The sequence below is a fragment of the Mustela nivalis genome (assembly GCF_964662115.1).
Source record: "Mustela nivalis genome assembly, chromosome: 17".
NCBI lineage: Eukaryota > Metazoa > Chordata > Mammalia > Carnivora > Mustelidae > Mustela > Mustela nivalis.
In genome coordinates this window covers 41,727,613-41,744,398 of record NC_139036.1, presented here as the reverse complement: position 1 = coordinate 41,744,398, position 16,786 = coordinate 41,727,613, and the positions used below count along the sequence as shown (strand labels likewise).

Below are 16,786 nucleotides of genomic sequence, written 5' to 3'. Positions count from 1 at the left end.
TAGAAAGCCTGAACAGACCCATAAACAGTAAGGAGATTGAAACAGTCATTAAAATTTTCCAAACAAACAAAAGCCCAGGGCCAGACAGCTTCCCGGGGGAATTCTACCAAACATTTAAAGAAGAACTAATTCCTATTCTCCTGAAACTGTTTCAATAGGTATTTTTTGAAGACAACCACTATGCCAAGCCCTATCCTGGAACCTGGAGATTAATATTTTTTAAATGTCTTATTCATTGTAATTTCCACTGACCCTGAAATTGATTTTTCTTTCTTCTCTAGGTGACTAAACAAACTGGCCAATTTGTAGAAATAATTTTGATTCCCTTAGTTATAGCCATCAGCAAAATTCCAAGCTCAAAATGCAATGTAATTTGGGGAAGACCAAATACCCATTTCTTCATATATGCTATCTTCTAGAAAAATCAATTCTGAATATTAGCATTTATTGGTTATTCCTTGATCCTTCAAATAAGGCTTGGTTTACATGAGTCAGAATTCTCCTTAGAAGTTTATTAGTCCAAGTGTCATATAATATCATGGTGTTAAAATGAATTAAAAGTATCAGACTGTAGTACATTATTCTCCAAACACAAGAAACAGGCACACAATTCTGGAAGCAAAAACACACAGTTCCTCTTAGAACAAAACTTTGGTGATGACCATTAATTCATCTCCACAGTTGTCCTGTAAAATTCCAAGTGTGCAAGATTTTTACCAATACCCAAACTGCAATCTCATATATTTTCTTAGACTTGCCTTGGAACTTTGGGCTATGCACTTCCTCTCAGCCTAAGTTTCCTTGTTATCATAGCAGAAATGATACTATTATCCCTGCTTATGTTTCAGGATTATTGTGAGAATCAAACAACCCAAAGTGTTGACAGCCCCACTCTTGATGGTGAGAGACACTTGCCATTATTGTCACACAAGGATTCCCAGCTTCCTCACCAAAAGGCACCCCCTTATTTCTAGAAAAACATTATTTTTCCCATGTACCTTTGTAAAATAATTCATTGCTTCCTTCATGTTTGTTCAAAATACATTTATAAGCATCAGTGAGAATTTTAGGATTAATATACCCATTACCTTTCTTTTTAGTCAAAAGCAAAGCAGTCTGACATTTTCATACATGCTTGTAAGGGATAAATATTTAGACTTTATTTTTAATACTTAAAATGAGTCTGAGTGTCCCAGTACTACCTCTGTGGACCTTTAGGCAATCAAAGACCCTTGGCTCTAGTTAAAAATGCCCCAGATGGAACCCAGGAAAGATGTGGCTCTGCACTTGAGCTGCCTCTGCGGCCCTGAGCTGGTCACTGGAGTCTGTGCATCTTAAATCAATTAAAAGGGTTGGTTGACCAGAAGCTCCCTAGGACACTTTCAGCTTTAAAATTCTATGGCTCTAGATCGTCCAGAAGCATTTTGAGTAAAAGTATTCCATGCCACTAACCAACTCCACCCCACTTTATCACTTTTTTGCTATTTCATTCATTATAGCTAACATTTGGTGAATATCTACCAGGAATTCTAATTTATGCTTCATGGGCATTATTTCATTTCTAACAAAAAAACACAGACAGATAACTACCACCATTCTCTTACAGGAGAGAAAACTGAGGCTCCCAAAGTTACACAAATAGTAAGTGCCACAAGGGATCAAACCTAAAACCACCTGGGTCCAAAAACTGCTTCTCTTTCCACTATACCAAAGTACACAGCTCCTTTGCAAACAGCACTATGTTCAAGATAAATAAGATTACACATGGCTCTCTTTATCTAAGAGAAAGTATATGCCACTTAACAATACATTTTCAATTATCCCCCTAAATTATATATCTGGTTGTATATAGTAACTCACTCTTTCTGATTATAGTATATAATATATATTATGAGTATATACAGTGAGTCTAGGAAAAACTGTTTAGGTTCTAAGGTGAAAACAAATCATCTTTTTTTTAAGTCAGACATTAAATAGTGATTAGCAACCTCAGCACAGGAAAAACATGGACTGGGTCATTAAGCCTGCACTGAAATATGGAATGTTTGGCAACTCAAACACATTTTCGATTTTCTAATGAGTTTCAATAACCCAGTTCAATGCAAAAACAAACTATCTGTAAAGTTAATAATTGTTTATCCATGATAAGAGAACAGAAAACCGTCATATCAATTTTTCTTTCAAATTTATCCTGGCCTCCAGACCTTTCTTTCCATCTTCACTAATTCTACCCTAATTTAGGCACAGATCACCAGACCCCTGATCACAGCCTCCTAGTTAACCTTGGTTCAATAATCCCATGCCTCTCCCTTCATCCAAACTATACCTCTGTGAGACCAAGCTTCTATTCCTATTATAAATATTGGCTAAATTGAATTGCTCAAAACTCTAGGATAACTCAAAATTTATTTTTTTATTTTATTTTTTTACTGAATCAAAGCTAAATTCTTCAATGTGGCTTTTAAGACCCCCCAATAACCTGATATAGTCAATTCCAGCGAATCTTACCTGCTACTAATCTTGGGGCAATGTGCAACCTACACTTGTCAGAGCAATGTCCCCTATATGATAGTCAAGAGAGTTGTCTCTGTAACCAGACTGTCTTGCTTTTAAATCATATCTCTAACACTTACTAGCTATGTGTCCTTTGGTCATCTCATTTAACTCCTCTCTGCCTCAGGTTCCTCAACTGTCAAATAAGATTAAAAATAGTTTGTAACCTACATAACTAGTATACCACAGAACTGTGCAGGTCATGAAAAACTAGGAAAGACTGAGAAAAGATTGTCCCTGACCATAGAAGACTAAGGAGATGTGATGACTAAATGTATTTTGGGATCTCAGATTGGATCCTGGAACAAAAAAAAGGCAGTAATGGAAAAACTAATGGAAAAACTAGTGATATCTGAATAACATCTGAAGTTTAATTAACAGCAATGTACCAATGTTGGTTTCTTAGTTTCAATATATGCACAACGTCATTGTTAAGATATTATCATTAAGGGAAATTGAGTGAGGGGTAGATAGGAATGCTGTACTATCTGCAAACTTTGTGTAAGTCTAAAATTATTCAAGAATAAAGAAGTGATTTTTGAAAAGTATGTATAAATACAGAGAACTGGTGGTTTCCAGAGTGAAGGAGGTAGGGGATGGGCAAAGGGGGTAAAGGGGAGTGGGGGATACAGGCTTCCAGTTATGTAATGAATAAATTATGGGGATGAAAAGTACAACACAGGGAATACAGTCAATGGTATTGCAATAGTGTTGGATATTGACAGATGGTGGCCACACTGTGTTGAGCACAGCACAATGTACAGATCTGTCCAATTGCTATGTTGTACACCTGAAACCAATGCAACATTGTGTGTCAGCTATATTGCAATTTAAAAACATTTTTTTAAAAGTATATACCTCCAAAGAATTTCCAATGGAAAAAAAGACCAGCTCTTCAACAAATGGCGCTGGGAAAATTGGACAGCCACATGCATAAGAATGAAACTAGAACATTTCCTTACACCACACACAAGAACAGACTCAAAATGGATGAAAGACCTCAATGTGAGACAGGAATCCATCAAAATCCTTGAGGAGAACATAGGCACCAACCGTTCAACCTCAGCCGCAGCAAATTTTTCCTAGAAACATCACCAAAGGCAAGGGAAGCAAGGGCAAAAATGAACTGTCAAAAGCTTTTGCACAGCAAAGGAAATGATCAACAAAATCAAAAGATAACCGACAGAATGGGAGAAGATATTTGCAAATGACCTATCAGATAAAGGATTTGTATCCAAAATCTATAAGGAACTTACCAATCTCAACACCCAAAGAACATGTAATCCAATCAAGAAATGGGCAAAGGACATGAACAGATATTTCTGCAAAGAAGACATTCAGATGGCCAACACACACATGAAAAAGTGCTCAACATCACTCAGCATTAGGGAAATACAAATCAAAACCACAGTGAGATACCACTTTACACCAGTCAGCATGGCTAAAATTAACAAGTCAGGAAAGGACAGATGTTGGCAAGGATGCAGAGAAAGGGGAACGCTCCTACACTGTTGGTGAGAATGCAAGCTGGTGCAGCCGCTCCAGAAAATAGTATGGAGGTGCCTCAAAAGTGGAAAATAGACCTACCCTGCAACCCAGTAATTGCATTACTGGGTATTTAACTCAAAGATACAAAGGTAGTGATCCAAAGGGCATGTATACCCCCATGTGTATAGCAGTGATGTCCACAATAGCCAAACTATGGAAAGAACCTAAATGTCCATCAACAGATGAACATATAAAAAAGACGGGATATACATATGTATATAAATACATACACATATATAATGGAATATTATGCAACCATCAAAAAAACGAAATCTTGCCATTTGCCACGATGAGGATGGAACTAGAGGGTATTATGCTAAGCGAAATAAGTCAATCAGAGAAAGACAATTATCATACGATAGTTGATATGAAGAATTTGATAAACAAGACTCAATCATAGGGGAAGGGAGGGGAAAATGAAACAAGATGAAATCAAAGGGAGACAAACCATAAGAAACTCTTAATCTCAGGAAACAAACTGAGGGTTGCTGGAGGAAAGGAGAGTGGAAGGGATAGGGTGGCAGGGTGATGGACACTGGGGAGGATATTGCTTTGGGGATCCTGTGAATTATGTAAGACTGATGAATCACAGACCTGTACCCCTGAAACAAATAATACATTATATGTTAATAAATAAAGTTTTACAAAAAAGTATATACCTTCTAAAACTGTAGTCAAGATTAAGTTAATTAAAACATGTACAGCCTTTAGAACACCGTGTACCAACTGTCAACCTCCAGGTTCATCTTTTTATACTCTGCGATGCTTGGGGTGAGGACTCTTAATCTCCTTTGCCTGACTTTCTAGTAGATTCCACCAATGGAGGGCACTAGAAGGAGCCTGTAAGGCCCAAGGAAGAGAAGATCTTATTGCCCCAGCATCCAGTCCTTTATCAGGCAGCCACAGTAGATTCTAGTCTCCAGCTTCTTTCCATGATGCTCCAAAAATAGCATCACTGCACCCCCTCAGAAACACCTATACCAGCAAGGGGGTGACTCCCACCCATGAAGGCCCACATTCTGGCCCCACAGGGCCTTTCCCCTGAGCTTCTGAGGCAAGAGCACCAGTGGGGCAGCCCCCGGGGTCTGTGCCCAGCTCTGTAGGGCCACTCTTCCAAGCATCTGGGTTCAGTTGCCCCCAGCCTCTTCTCCCCAGTCCCCGCCCTAAGGCTGGTAGCCTGCTTCTTGTGTTTGTTACCTCAGTTTTCCTTTTTGGTTTTATCAGTCCTCCAATAACTATTTAACCAATCCCCTAACTTAAAATTCTCTCTGTTGAAATACTTTGTGTGAGGTTTTCCTGACTAAACTTGATACAGAAGTATTTGCATCATAAACGTCAGTTATCATTATTTTCCAACCTTCCTTCCTCAACCATTCCTTCCATGTGTTCCACCCCCAAAACTCCATCCTATGGTTAGGTACTACAGAAACCAGGAAAAATAAGACATAGTCTCTGCTTTGAAGAAGATTACATTCTAGTTAAGAACCAACACGTGTGCAAAAACTGCAGCCAAGTTTTAAGGGTAGATAAGGGTTGCAATCAAGGCCCAAGAAGGCCTGGCCAGCTCTACCAAGGACAGGGGCAGCATAGGGGCAAAACATTGAAGAAGTCATTGTTTTCCTTGCCCCAAAGACACTAATCTCTTTTCTAAGCATTGTCTAATCAAAACGACTTATTCCAAACCCTGCAGGCATCTCTGATCACTAAGCCCCTCCACTGTATTTCCTCCTGTGGACATTCTCACAGTGCCTATCCGGGAAACTGCACCAAAATGACCTGACAGTGTCACACGCAAGGCTGAATGATTTGCATAAGGAATTCTCATGTCATCTTTATTTAATTCTTGAAGTAAGACTATAGTAGGTGTATATTACTATTTTTCCCAAATTTGTAGTTGAGAAAACTAAAGCCCAAATAACTTGATCTAGGTCTCACAACATGTAATTTATAATTTGGATTCAAACCTAGCTCCAGCACTCCTCCCATTACCTTGTCTTGTACTTAATTATACATTGTTTGAATCATATGCAAAGGGATATGTAGCCTTTTCCATCAGAGTTGGTACTCTTGGAGGGCAGGCACCATGCCTTCTATTTTTCTCTCTCTCCTACAGTTTTCAGAATGTATTACAGATTGAATAAATATTTGATTTATAATGAATAGATTTGCTTACCAGTGTCCTTTACTGTAGTTATGTACTAGCTTTGGCCATGACATCTTAATATTACCTTGAATTAAAGTGGAAGGACTTTTCTAAAAGTTTGATGGGAGGTGACTACCAGCTTTGGCAGTAGTATTGAAAAATGAAATAGGCAGGTCAGCAGTTTGGCTTTTCTGAAAAGTTTGGTGTTTTGCAAAGACAGGAAAGCTCATTTTTCAGACCATATATAATCTTATGGACCTATGTTTTAATATGTTCAGGCTCCTGGTTAAAAATAAAAAAAAAAATGTCCTTTGAGAGCTTATTTATACATAATTGCATACACAGACAATGTAGTGGATCGGTACAGAAATCATCTAGCAGGCTCTGAACTTCCCAATGAAGATGATTTTTTTTTAATTTCTGATACTCATTTATTCCCTCAAATCCATGAAAGATAGCAAGGTGAATCTGGCAGGAAAAAAGTCCCAGAGGTTTTGACTTCCCAAATATATCCAGAACACACATTTTAAGAAGGATCATTTCTTACTTTCTAGGGAAATCACTCTTGATTCTTTACACTCAGCAGTGATCCTTTTTAAGAACACATTCTGGTTGGTAAAAAAGAGGAAAGTTAGAAAAGACCATGACATATTTGCCCGTGATTGAGTAAGTAGAGAACCTACACTGATACCATTTTGAAACAGCAACAGGAAGCACGTTTGAAATGTAGCAACACAACCAAATAAAACTGAAGGAGAGCTCATCCCACAGCTGATAAATAAGAAGTTAGTGAGTTATTTGTATGGGATTATACAAACAACAACAGGGAAACTTTATGATGGACAGAAGCTGTGTTCCCTGAGACAGCTCCATATAAGACTCAGAGAACAACTCTGTAGAATATCTTCCTTTGCAACAAAATGTCTTGCTGTGAGTCTGGTCTCCAAGGCTGCTGCAGCATCCCCACGGGTCCTGCCACCACCATCTGCTCCTCTGACCTGTGCTGCCAATGTGGAGTCGACCTGCCCAGCACCTGCCCACACGAGATCAGCCTCCTCCAGCCCGCCTGCTGCGACACCTGCCCCCCACCCCACTGTGAGCCTGACTCCTACGTTCCATCATGCTGGCTGCTCAACAGCGACCACCATCCTCCACACCTGAGCGGGATCTCTGTCACAACCTGTGTCCAGCCCGGTGAGTGTGAAGCACCAGGCTGCTAGCCAAAGATAGGTCCAAGAGCTTGCCCACACTGCCCCAAGAGACAACGATAGTCATTAAGGGCCACTCAGCAAATGGTCTTTAATTAAAAACTCTGGAAGAAAATGTTCTGACCCTGTGCCTTCAGTTTTGCAGAACTGTTCTACATTTTGAATGATTTCCAGTGAGAAGTCAAATAAACACTGTCATGGACCTCCTCACTTTAAAACTAAATAAACATCACTGTGCCCAAACCACGTGCTGTCTCGTGTTTAATGCTATAATTACCAAACAACTCTTGACACATGTGTGCACATCATAAACCTATAAATACGTCCAGGAGAATGACACAATCTGATGACATCAACATAAATCTCAGAGGCAAAAGGAGGCCTCACGAGGAAATGCACATACTTGAAGAAAATTGCCTGAACGGTCAAATATATTAACCCTAAGATTAAAATCATTTTAAATTCCAAAGTCAGCTCTTACTTTTAATTTTAATATTTCCCTGCCTCTTTAAGTAATTACATCATGTTTCTCCTTTTAAAGATTCTGAGAAACTGGCAATTAAACATCCACATACAGAAGAGACCCCAAAAACTGAGCTGAGCCATATTTTTTACTCATTTAGGTGAAGTTTCAAATGTAAAACCATTTTGACAAGTGTAAATGCACTTCAGAAATGAAATGAATCATTCTGCTTATGTAAAGTATTATTATTATTATTATTATTATTAAGGGATATTCTAAAAATAAATACATACCTTTTTCATTCTAATCTGCAATTTAATCCAATTCAAATCACATTTATCAAATGACTACTCTGACCTAGGTACTTGACAGAGACAAAGAAAGTGAAGTCATAATTCCCACTTTCAGAGAGTTTGCATTGGAGTGAGGAAGACAGATAAAAATGATGAGCCATAATATATAACAGACTGAAACGAGGTTTACATGAAACGATAGGCAGCATACTTTGTGAAAGCAAAGAATGAAAACATCTAGAAGAACCACCTAAAGGTTGCCATGAAGAAAATAAATGAGCTAATACTTGAGGAATAAGCAGGATTTGAGAAGTAGAGAGTTGGGGAAGGACACTGCAATGGGTGATCACACAAAGATGCGAAGTTCCTAGAAGGCGCTAACTTTCATTTTTATTTGATAAGCTTTGTGACACATATCAAAATTCAAGCAAAAACCAAGCCAACTTCACTAATGAGTTTTTCTTCCAATAAAACGCATGAAGCTTATTTACCAATGACATTTAGTATTTTCTGCTGATTGTTTCAACCAGGTTTCTTCGCTTTTAAACAGGCCAAGTTGGTTTTCCGTAATGTCCCCTCGGATACAGCCCACCAAAGAATGCGTACTTTATGTTTCCTCAACAACTTGCCATCCAACAAATTATGTATTTTAGATTCTACTACCTGAGTAGTTTTGTGCTAAACAAGGGGAAGATGCTGGAATCAGGATAGTACACCCTGGAGATTATTCAGTCCAACTTCCTCATCTGCCAACATAGACTCTGGCAAACCAAGGCCAAGTGAGGTGAGGAATGCTTTATAAGGCATTCCTCAAAGGAATTTACAACATTAATTGAAGATCCAAGATATGAAAACAAATAAACATGCACAATAGGAAATAAGTCCATGAAGTAAGGATTTCTATAGTTCTAAATCACATTGGATAAGATGGACTTCCAGAACCCACTGTCATTTTGTGAATCTTATGACTACTCCTTTTAGTCCTTGTTTCAACTTATTTTAAATTTAGTAGAGCATTCATTTGAAAATGAATAAAGATGAGGTGAATTTTCTTTTAACAGTACATTTTACAAAAGCCAGCAACTGTGTGGATCTTTCTTCCCAGTGAATTTACATTTTGACATAACTTTGAGTAAAGAATGCTAAAAAAAAAAAAATAGTAATACAGATTTCAGAAACTTGGAATAGATTAAAAATAATGAAAAGGAGTTTCATCTTATTCCATTCTGGCCTACTTACTCAATAGAACCTGAATTATAGCCTCAATAAATAAAGTAAATATGTCTGAGATGCATACAGCCATATGCAATGTTCATCTAGAAGTAGCCATGTCCCTGTTGACTTTATTGAGAGGATGGTCCAATTAACCCTTTGAGTTATATGTACTAAAATTAGTAATTAAAAATTGTATCATGTTATGCAACTATTTTAAATTAAGGGGGAAAAACAAGGAAAAGAATATAGCCTCTGAAACTATAGCTAAATTGTCTCTCAGACTGATTATCCATAATTCATATAAGGTTTGGCATTCCAGGACCCTGTGAAGATAAAATGTAATCATCTCACGACAAAAATGACAAGTCAGTGAGTCAAAAACATGATTTACCTTAATAAGGGCAGGACTCTTAATGGACAAGTAAATACCAAACTGATTAGAGAATCTTAGTGAAGAGGAGTGGGATAAACAAAAATGAGAGGAAGCCTTCTGGTTGGACCAACACCCACTGGGGAGCGTATATAAAAGCCCCAAAGCAAGAGGAGACATTTGAACCTGAGAAACCTCATCTTTCCAAGAAACCAAGAGCAGACCAGATTCTCAACACCATGGCTTGCTGTGTTCCCTGCTGCTGCAGCGTCCCCACCGGCCCCGCCACCACCATCTGCTCCTCTGACAAATGCTGCCGGTGTGGAGTCTGCCTGCCCAGCACCTGCCCTCACACCACTTGGTTACTGGAGCCAACCTGCTGTGACAACTGCCCCCCACCCTGCCACATTCCTCAGCCCTGTGTGCCCACCTGCTTCCTGCTCAACTCCTGCCACCCCACCCCAGGCCTGGAGACCATCAACCTCACGACCTTCACTCAGCCCTCCTGTGAGCCCTGCATCTCAAGCTGCTGCTGAATGATGGCTGCTTTGCTCCGGGCCTGACAATGAAAAACCCAGAAGCTGTCTATTCAGTATTCACTTGCCTCAGCAGTTTATCAGATGCTGAGGCAGACCAGATGGCCCAGATATGAAAATCTACCTTTCATTTTAACGGAAAGAAAAATTGAGACCCTTTTTTATGATTATTTGGCTGAATAACCATTTCATTCATTTAGGCAGATGAATATCATCTATTATCAAAATACTAATGAATCCTCTAAGAGCTCGGCTGTATTTTCTGGTCATGTTGCTTTGTGGATCCCATTTCTTATACTGGATATTTTCTTAGAGAAAAAAAATTCATGATGGGTTTTCCAATAAACTATTTCTCTGGCAAGATTTGTTGTTTGTGTATGTCAGAGTTTGGGGTATATGTTTAATTTTTTAAAAAAGGTAAAGATAAGATGATTATTCTATTAAAAGAAATAATCTGTTAGAAGAATGCTTGGAACTAGCTAGCTTCCTAGGCTTGTTACCTTCAAATTGGTTATCTTTTATGTTCTCTCCTTTTCCTCAGCCAAATACAATTTGGAGGTGAGCCCATATTTATTTCCCTACATTTTGCTGGGTAAATCATAGTAACTCACATAATCCTTAAAATATCACTCATAGATGAGAAAAATGAAGCTTTAAGAATTATTCAACACTCTCAAAGTTACTTAGTAAGAACTCCAAAATTCAGCTCCTTGTATGTCTGATTTTAAAGCCCAATTCTTTCTACCATATGACAGAGCCTCCAATACCAACAGCCAGAAGCTGAGTGAACAGTTATGACATCAACTTCAAAAATGTAAGAAAAATTAAAAAATGTAAGAATCTTTAACAAAATCATCACATCCAATTATAACAGAAAAGGATCTATTGGCTCACAGATTAAAAGTGGCAGGTATTCAGTTCTAAGATCTGGATCATTTAATGGGTCTACCAATTTCAACTTCATTTTCCCTTAAAGAGAACTTAAGTGGCCAACTCTAGAAGCAGGGCACTGTATCTCTACTTGCCACCATCCTTGGCACAGAAATTCAAATCAAAAGAATGTCAAAACTTTCCAGGCAATGAGCTGAGAACTAGAGCTAAGGCTTGATTAAATATGATTTAATGGGGCATCTGGTGGTTCAACTGGTTAAGCATCTGCCTTTGGCTCCAGAGTCCTGGGATCCAGTCCAGCATCTGGCTCCTTGCTTGGTGGGGAGCCTGCTTCTCCCTCTCCCTTTGCCCCTCTCCCTGCTTGTGCTCTGTCTGTCAAATAAACAAATAAAATCTTTAAAAAGAAACAAAATACAAAAAATAAACATGATTTAATCTATGACTTCGTTTTGTTTTTACCAATCTACTTACTTTTATCTTGAGATTACCCTTTACCCAGCCTTAAAGAGAGAATACATATATAATTCATATATTACACATATCAAGAAGTATACATATACATGTGTAATGTATATATGTGTCATTCATATACAAAGGCACTACTCAAAATCTGAAAAACATTGGGCTAAAACCAAAAGAATAAAGGCAAAAAAGAAAAAGGCAGGGCAAGGAAGAGAAGAAATAAAAACTTTTAAATAAATGTGTTTCTCAATGTCCTTAGTGTGTTTGTCAGTCTCTCCAGAGAGGGATTTCTCAAACAATCTCCCAGGCTTATTAGTGGTTTGAATGAACAGAACTTAGCAGCCATGGGATACATGGATTCAGGCTACAATAATACCAACAAGGAATTTAGTCCATTCATTCATTCATTTGGCCAGTATTTCAGGAGTGCTTCCTCTGTGCCAGGCACCATATCTGTGTTAGGATTGTAAAGATAAAAGAAATGTTATTACCTGGAGTGTTCTCAAGTTTCTCTCAAATCTGATGAGGGAGGCAGACAAGCTGTCTTTTTTTTTTTTTTTTTTTTTTTAATTTGGGGTACTCGGGTGGCTCAGTCAGTTACACATCTGCCTTCAGGTCAGGTCATAATCCCAGTGTCCTGGGATCAAGTCCCACGTTAAGCTCCTAGCCGAGCAGGGAGCCTGCTTCTCCCCCTGCTTGTGCTCTCACTCTCTACCAGCTCCCCCCCGAAATAAATAAAATCCTTAAAAAAAAGTATTTATTTTAGAGAGAGAGAGTGGGGGGAGGGGCAGAGGAAGAGAACTTTCAAGCAGACACCCTACCGAGCATAGAGCCCAATATACAATCTCATGACCCAGGAGATCATGACATGAGCCAAAACCAAGAGTTGGATGCTCGGTCAACTGAGCCACCCAGGAACCCTAAGACAAACCAGTTACTGTAGTCACAATACATGTGTTTTCCATAAGCATATGAATATATTTATAATGCCATGTGGATCCTGCTATGACTGATGTGAGCAGCATGGCATGCAAGCACACAGAGGAACTAAACCCCAGATCTGGTGATTCAGTGTCAGGGTGAGGGATAGTTATGGAAAGCCTCTGAGCTATCCAGGCTGAAAATTAGAAGATGACAAGGCAGGACAGGAGGGGAGATGCTGTTCCAGACACAACAGCAGCTTACTAACTCATGGATTGAGTCCACTGAAGATGGGGAGAAGAAGTGAGGGGAGAAGGAGAGAAGCAATGCAAAGACCCTGAGGTTGGGGCTCCCTAAGCAAAGGGTTTTAAGACTGAAAGCTCCAAGCAAAGAGAGATCTGAAGCAAGAAACTAACAATCCTATTTTGTTTCTTTTTATTATCAACCTTTGAATTAGGTCTTCACTGTCACAGATACCCCTGTAGGGCCAAGGGCAGGCTACCCCAAGATGTGCCACTCTGGCATACTAATTTTTTTATACTGATTATTTTAAATAAAAATTACTTCAGAGATAGCCTATGCAAGGACATCCAGATCCTCCTTTGTCCCTGTGAAAGCAGGAAATAAATCTCCATTGTGAAAGGTACCCTCCCTGTATTAGGAGGTAAAGACACATCCTCATCATTACCAGAGATAAGAAATGTAAAGCTGAGAAGGACGTATATAAACAAACCTTGCTACCTTTTACTTGCTCCTAATTTACTACCACAGCCCAAATTCCATTTCCAATTCCTTACTATTTGAAGTTCCCAAAGTTAAGGGTTTTTTGACCTGCCAATTTCTCACGTATTGTCTCTTTGCCTGCCTTAGTCATTTCTTTAGGTCTCAATTTCATTACTGGCCTTCCATGAGCACATAATAAAACTTTGGTATTTTCTCCTGTTAATCTCTCTCATGTAAATTTAATTCTTAGGCCAGCTGGAAGACCTTCAAAGGTAGAGGAAGAATTTTCTCCTTCCCCATACCTCCACTGACTATAGATAGTATAATTAAAACTGGCCAAGTACTTGTGTGTGTGTGCAGGTGCATGTGTACATGTATGCAGATTTTCAGCAATTTGAAAATCTACCATCTAATCAGAATCACCACGTTTTTCCTGCATTTGCTTAAAGGAAAAGGGTGAATTTTGTTTCTTAAAATAAAATGTTTAGTATCTCTGACACATACTTTAAACTTGCATGTTAAACCACAAAAAGGTAGATCAATTTCAATAGCTCCTATATTTAGTTTATAACAAGTCCGTCACCAGGCCATCTAAGGCAAATTACCTCACCGCTCTAGGATTCACTGTCCTAATTTATGAACAAAGGAGAGTTATTTCCAGGTCTCTCAGACCCTGGCAAAGAAAAAAAAAATTTAATAAAGCACCACAAGTCTTTTCAATAAAAGAGATGAGTTTACTATCATAAACGTATTACTTTACAACTGCTTCAAATCTATAACTTTAAATATTTATAATTATGAAAACATAACATTCTAAACAGAACAGTAATAATTTCTTTATCTTTATAAGCTTAACTCAAAGTAACACCACATTCTAAATAAGAGTGATCTCTTTCTGCCATGAAATTCTGTGAGAATCTGAAAACCTCCCTATACTGTTTTTCTTAGTATGTTAAAATAATTTTCTTCTGCTTTTAATGTTTATGCTCTTAGAACCCTTCCTATCATAATGTATAATAACAGCAACTTAAAATAATATGTGCATGGTAAACCTTCCATGAAACTCCAAGTTCCACAAGAGCAAGAATGAGGTCTATTTTGTTCACGGTTATGTATCTAAAATTTATCACAGTGCTTAGCACGTGGGAACTGCTCAATAAATGTCTATTAAATTATTTTTAAAATACTGAAAATGTGAGTTAGTCCTAAGTAAAAGAATGAGCAATTTGGCAGGTATTCACTCAAAGATAAATCTGCTTGAAGTCCAGGGACACCAGCAGAGATTACAAATCCTTTCTTCCCGGGACGCCTGGGTGGCTCAGTTGGTTAAGCAGCTGCCTTCGGCTCAGGTCATGATCCCAGCATCCTGGGATCGAGTCCCACATCGAGCTCCTTGCTTGGCAGGGAGCCTGCTTCTTCCTCTGCCTCTGCCTGCCACTCTGTCTGCCTGTGCTTGCTCTTGCTTCTCTCTCTATGACAAATAAATAAAATAAAAAATCTAAAAAAAACAAATCCTTTTTTCCCAACTCATAGAGTACTTTCTTAAATTTAAATTTTATTAATTTATGTGCCAGCTGTTTTAATTGTAGGTATGAACCTTTAAATAATGCTTGCTGTTTCCTATAGGTTTCCTCTTCTACTTGTCTGCAGCTATGTTTTTTTTCTTTAGACTGGTTATTTCCCCTTTTCCTTACTTCGAATTTGATCTGCAACTTACTTGGATAATGATTAGTTTGTGTAGCACTTTATGATTGTCTATGGAAAATAATATTCCAAGTAGAAGAATGTAGATATTATGATTCTTATCTTGCAAAGGAGAAAGGATGAAGCTCTAGAATGTGAATGACTTACCATAACAAGGAAGACAATGAGCAGGACTGTGATTAGTAAAGAGCCTTCTGACTCCTAATATGGTCCCTTTTGAATCTACATGCCATCCAGAAAAACCATATAGACATGCTCTGCTATCATGCACAGATACACAGGTATACTTAAAGGAAGTGGTGGGGAGCAAGTGAGAAGAATCATGGCTTGAAGTATGAGTGAGTCAAAGTTGAGTGGAATGGTGTGAAGGTCGGGATGATCCTGCACAGAAGCCTACTGTGTGTTCCCTCTTAAACACTGAACCACGTCTAAAGTCTAAATAGTGTACTGGAACTGAAGAGTCCAGGTCCTTCCTACCACAGAAACAACTGATTTGAGGAGAAAATGCACTACACTGGAAAAAAAAAATTAATTAAATTAAATTAAATGTATACAGATTAACTTAGACCCTTATCTTCATTTTCTACTGTTAGTAATTTCATGTGAATATTAGTAGTGTGGTCTTGAATTATTCTTTTACTTAGGATGTAGATATAAGCTACAAATTCAACTTTCCCCCACACTTAGCAGTTAATGAAGGAAACAAAGTAAGCCAGTTCTCAATACAGAGATATATAACCAATACACATATGAAGGAATGTCTCAACTCAACGCATTATAAAAGAAATACAAATACAATAATAATGAAATCATTTTTACCCACTAAGTTGTCAAAACACTTTTAAAATAAAATATCCATCAAAAAGTATAGGGGAACAGCAACTCTCAAATACAGCTAGTGGGAATACATAAATATAGACAAAAAGAACTGTTCTGAAGGGCAGTATGGAAATGAATATCAAAGGCCTTAAAATATTGTTCCAATAATTCTACCCGATAAGTCTGTTCCTGAAATGATCAGAAATGTGCATAAAGACTTCTATCCACAGTTGTTACTACTGCCACAATTACCACCTTGCAAATAACCTGATCATATGAAATTTTTAAGTAATTTAGATGTGTAACTATATGATGAGTACTAGGAAACCCTAAGAATAACATTATCAAATATATTTAAGAATACAAGATAATGAAAATATATATGTTTAAGCAAAAGGCAAGTTACAGAAAAGTAGGTATGATTCCAGTAACATAATAATAAATGTATAGGAAAATTACTAGAGGCATATATACAAATATTCATAGAGAATATCTCTTGATGATAAGAATATGAGCAATTTTTCTTTATACTTTCCTATTTTGTCCAAATTTTTAAATATATAATATTTACAGTCAAAAATGGAATAATGGTGTCTTTTAAAGTTTGCCATGTTTCTCAATAGTGTATTTCTCCATATTAATGTAAGTACGATCTTCGAAAGTCCCAACATTTAATACAATGTTCCATGTCGATTATATCTCAACAAAAAATTAAGTAATTTTTTTAAAGTCCCAAAGCTAAAAGAAAGTTACTAAACTTAAGTTCAACTTTTCCAAACAAGAATACATCATCAGGCCAATTGATACAGACAGAGGCAAAGAGAATAAACACTAAACCATCACTAGAGATAAGACCTACAAACTACAGGTATACTATTGTGCAATATTCCCCAGAAAGTCTGGTGTTGGAATTGTAATAGCAGAAGCTTTTGGTGAT

General features: G+C 37.8%; 1 protein-coding gene across 1 annotated transcript; it reads left to right on the top strand.

The window, feature by feature from the left end:
* Positions 1-9,981: 9,981 nt before the first annotated feature.
* Positions 9,982-10,690, top strand: LOC309851203 (keratin-associated protein 3-3). Its single transcript, XM_082706081.1, has one exon. It carries the CDS (start codon positions 10,033-10,035, stop codon positions 10,327-10,329), a length of 297 nt encoding a protein of 98 aa, XP_082562207.1. The 5' UTR covers positions 9,982-10,032; the 3' UTR covers positions 10,330-10,690.
* The last annotated feature ends 6,096 nt before the right edge of the window (positions 10,691-16,786 follow it).

Bases quoted from the DNA above. Each gene is read 5' to 3' on its own strand.
- LOC309851203 (XM_082706081.1), top strand. From the start codon at position 10,033: ATGGCTTGCTGTGTTCCCTGCTGCTGCAGCGTCCCCACCGGCCCCGCC.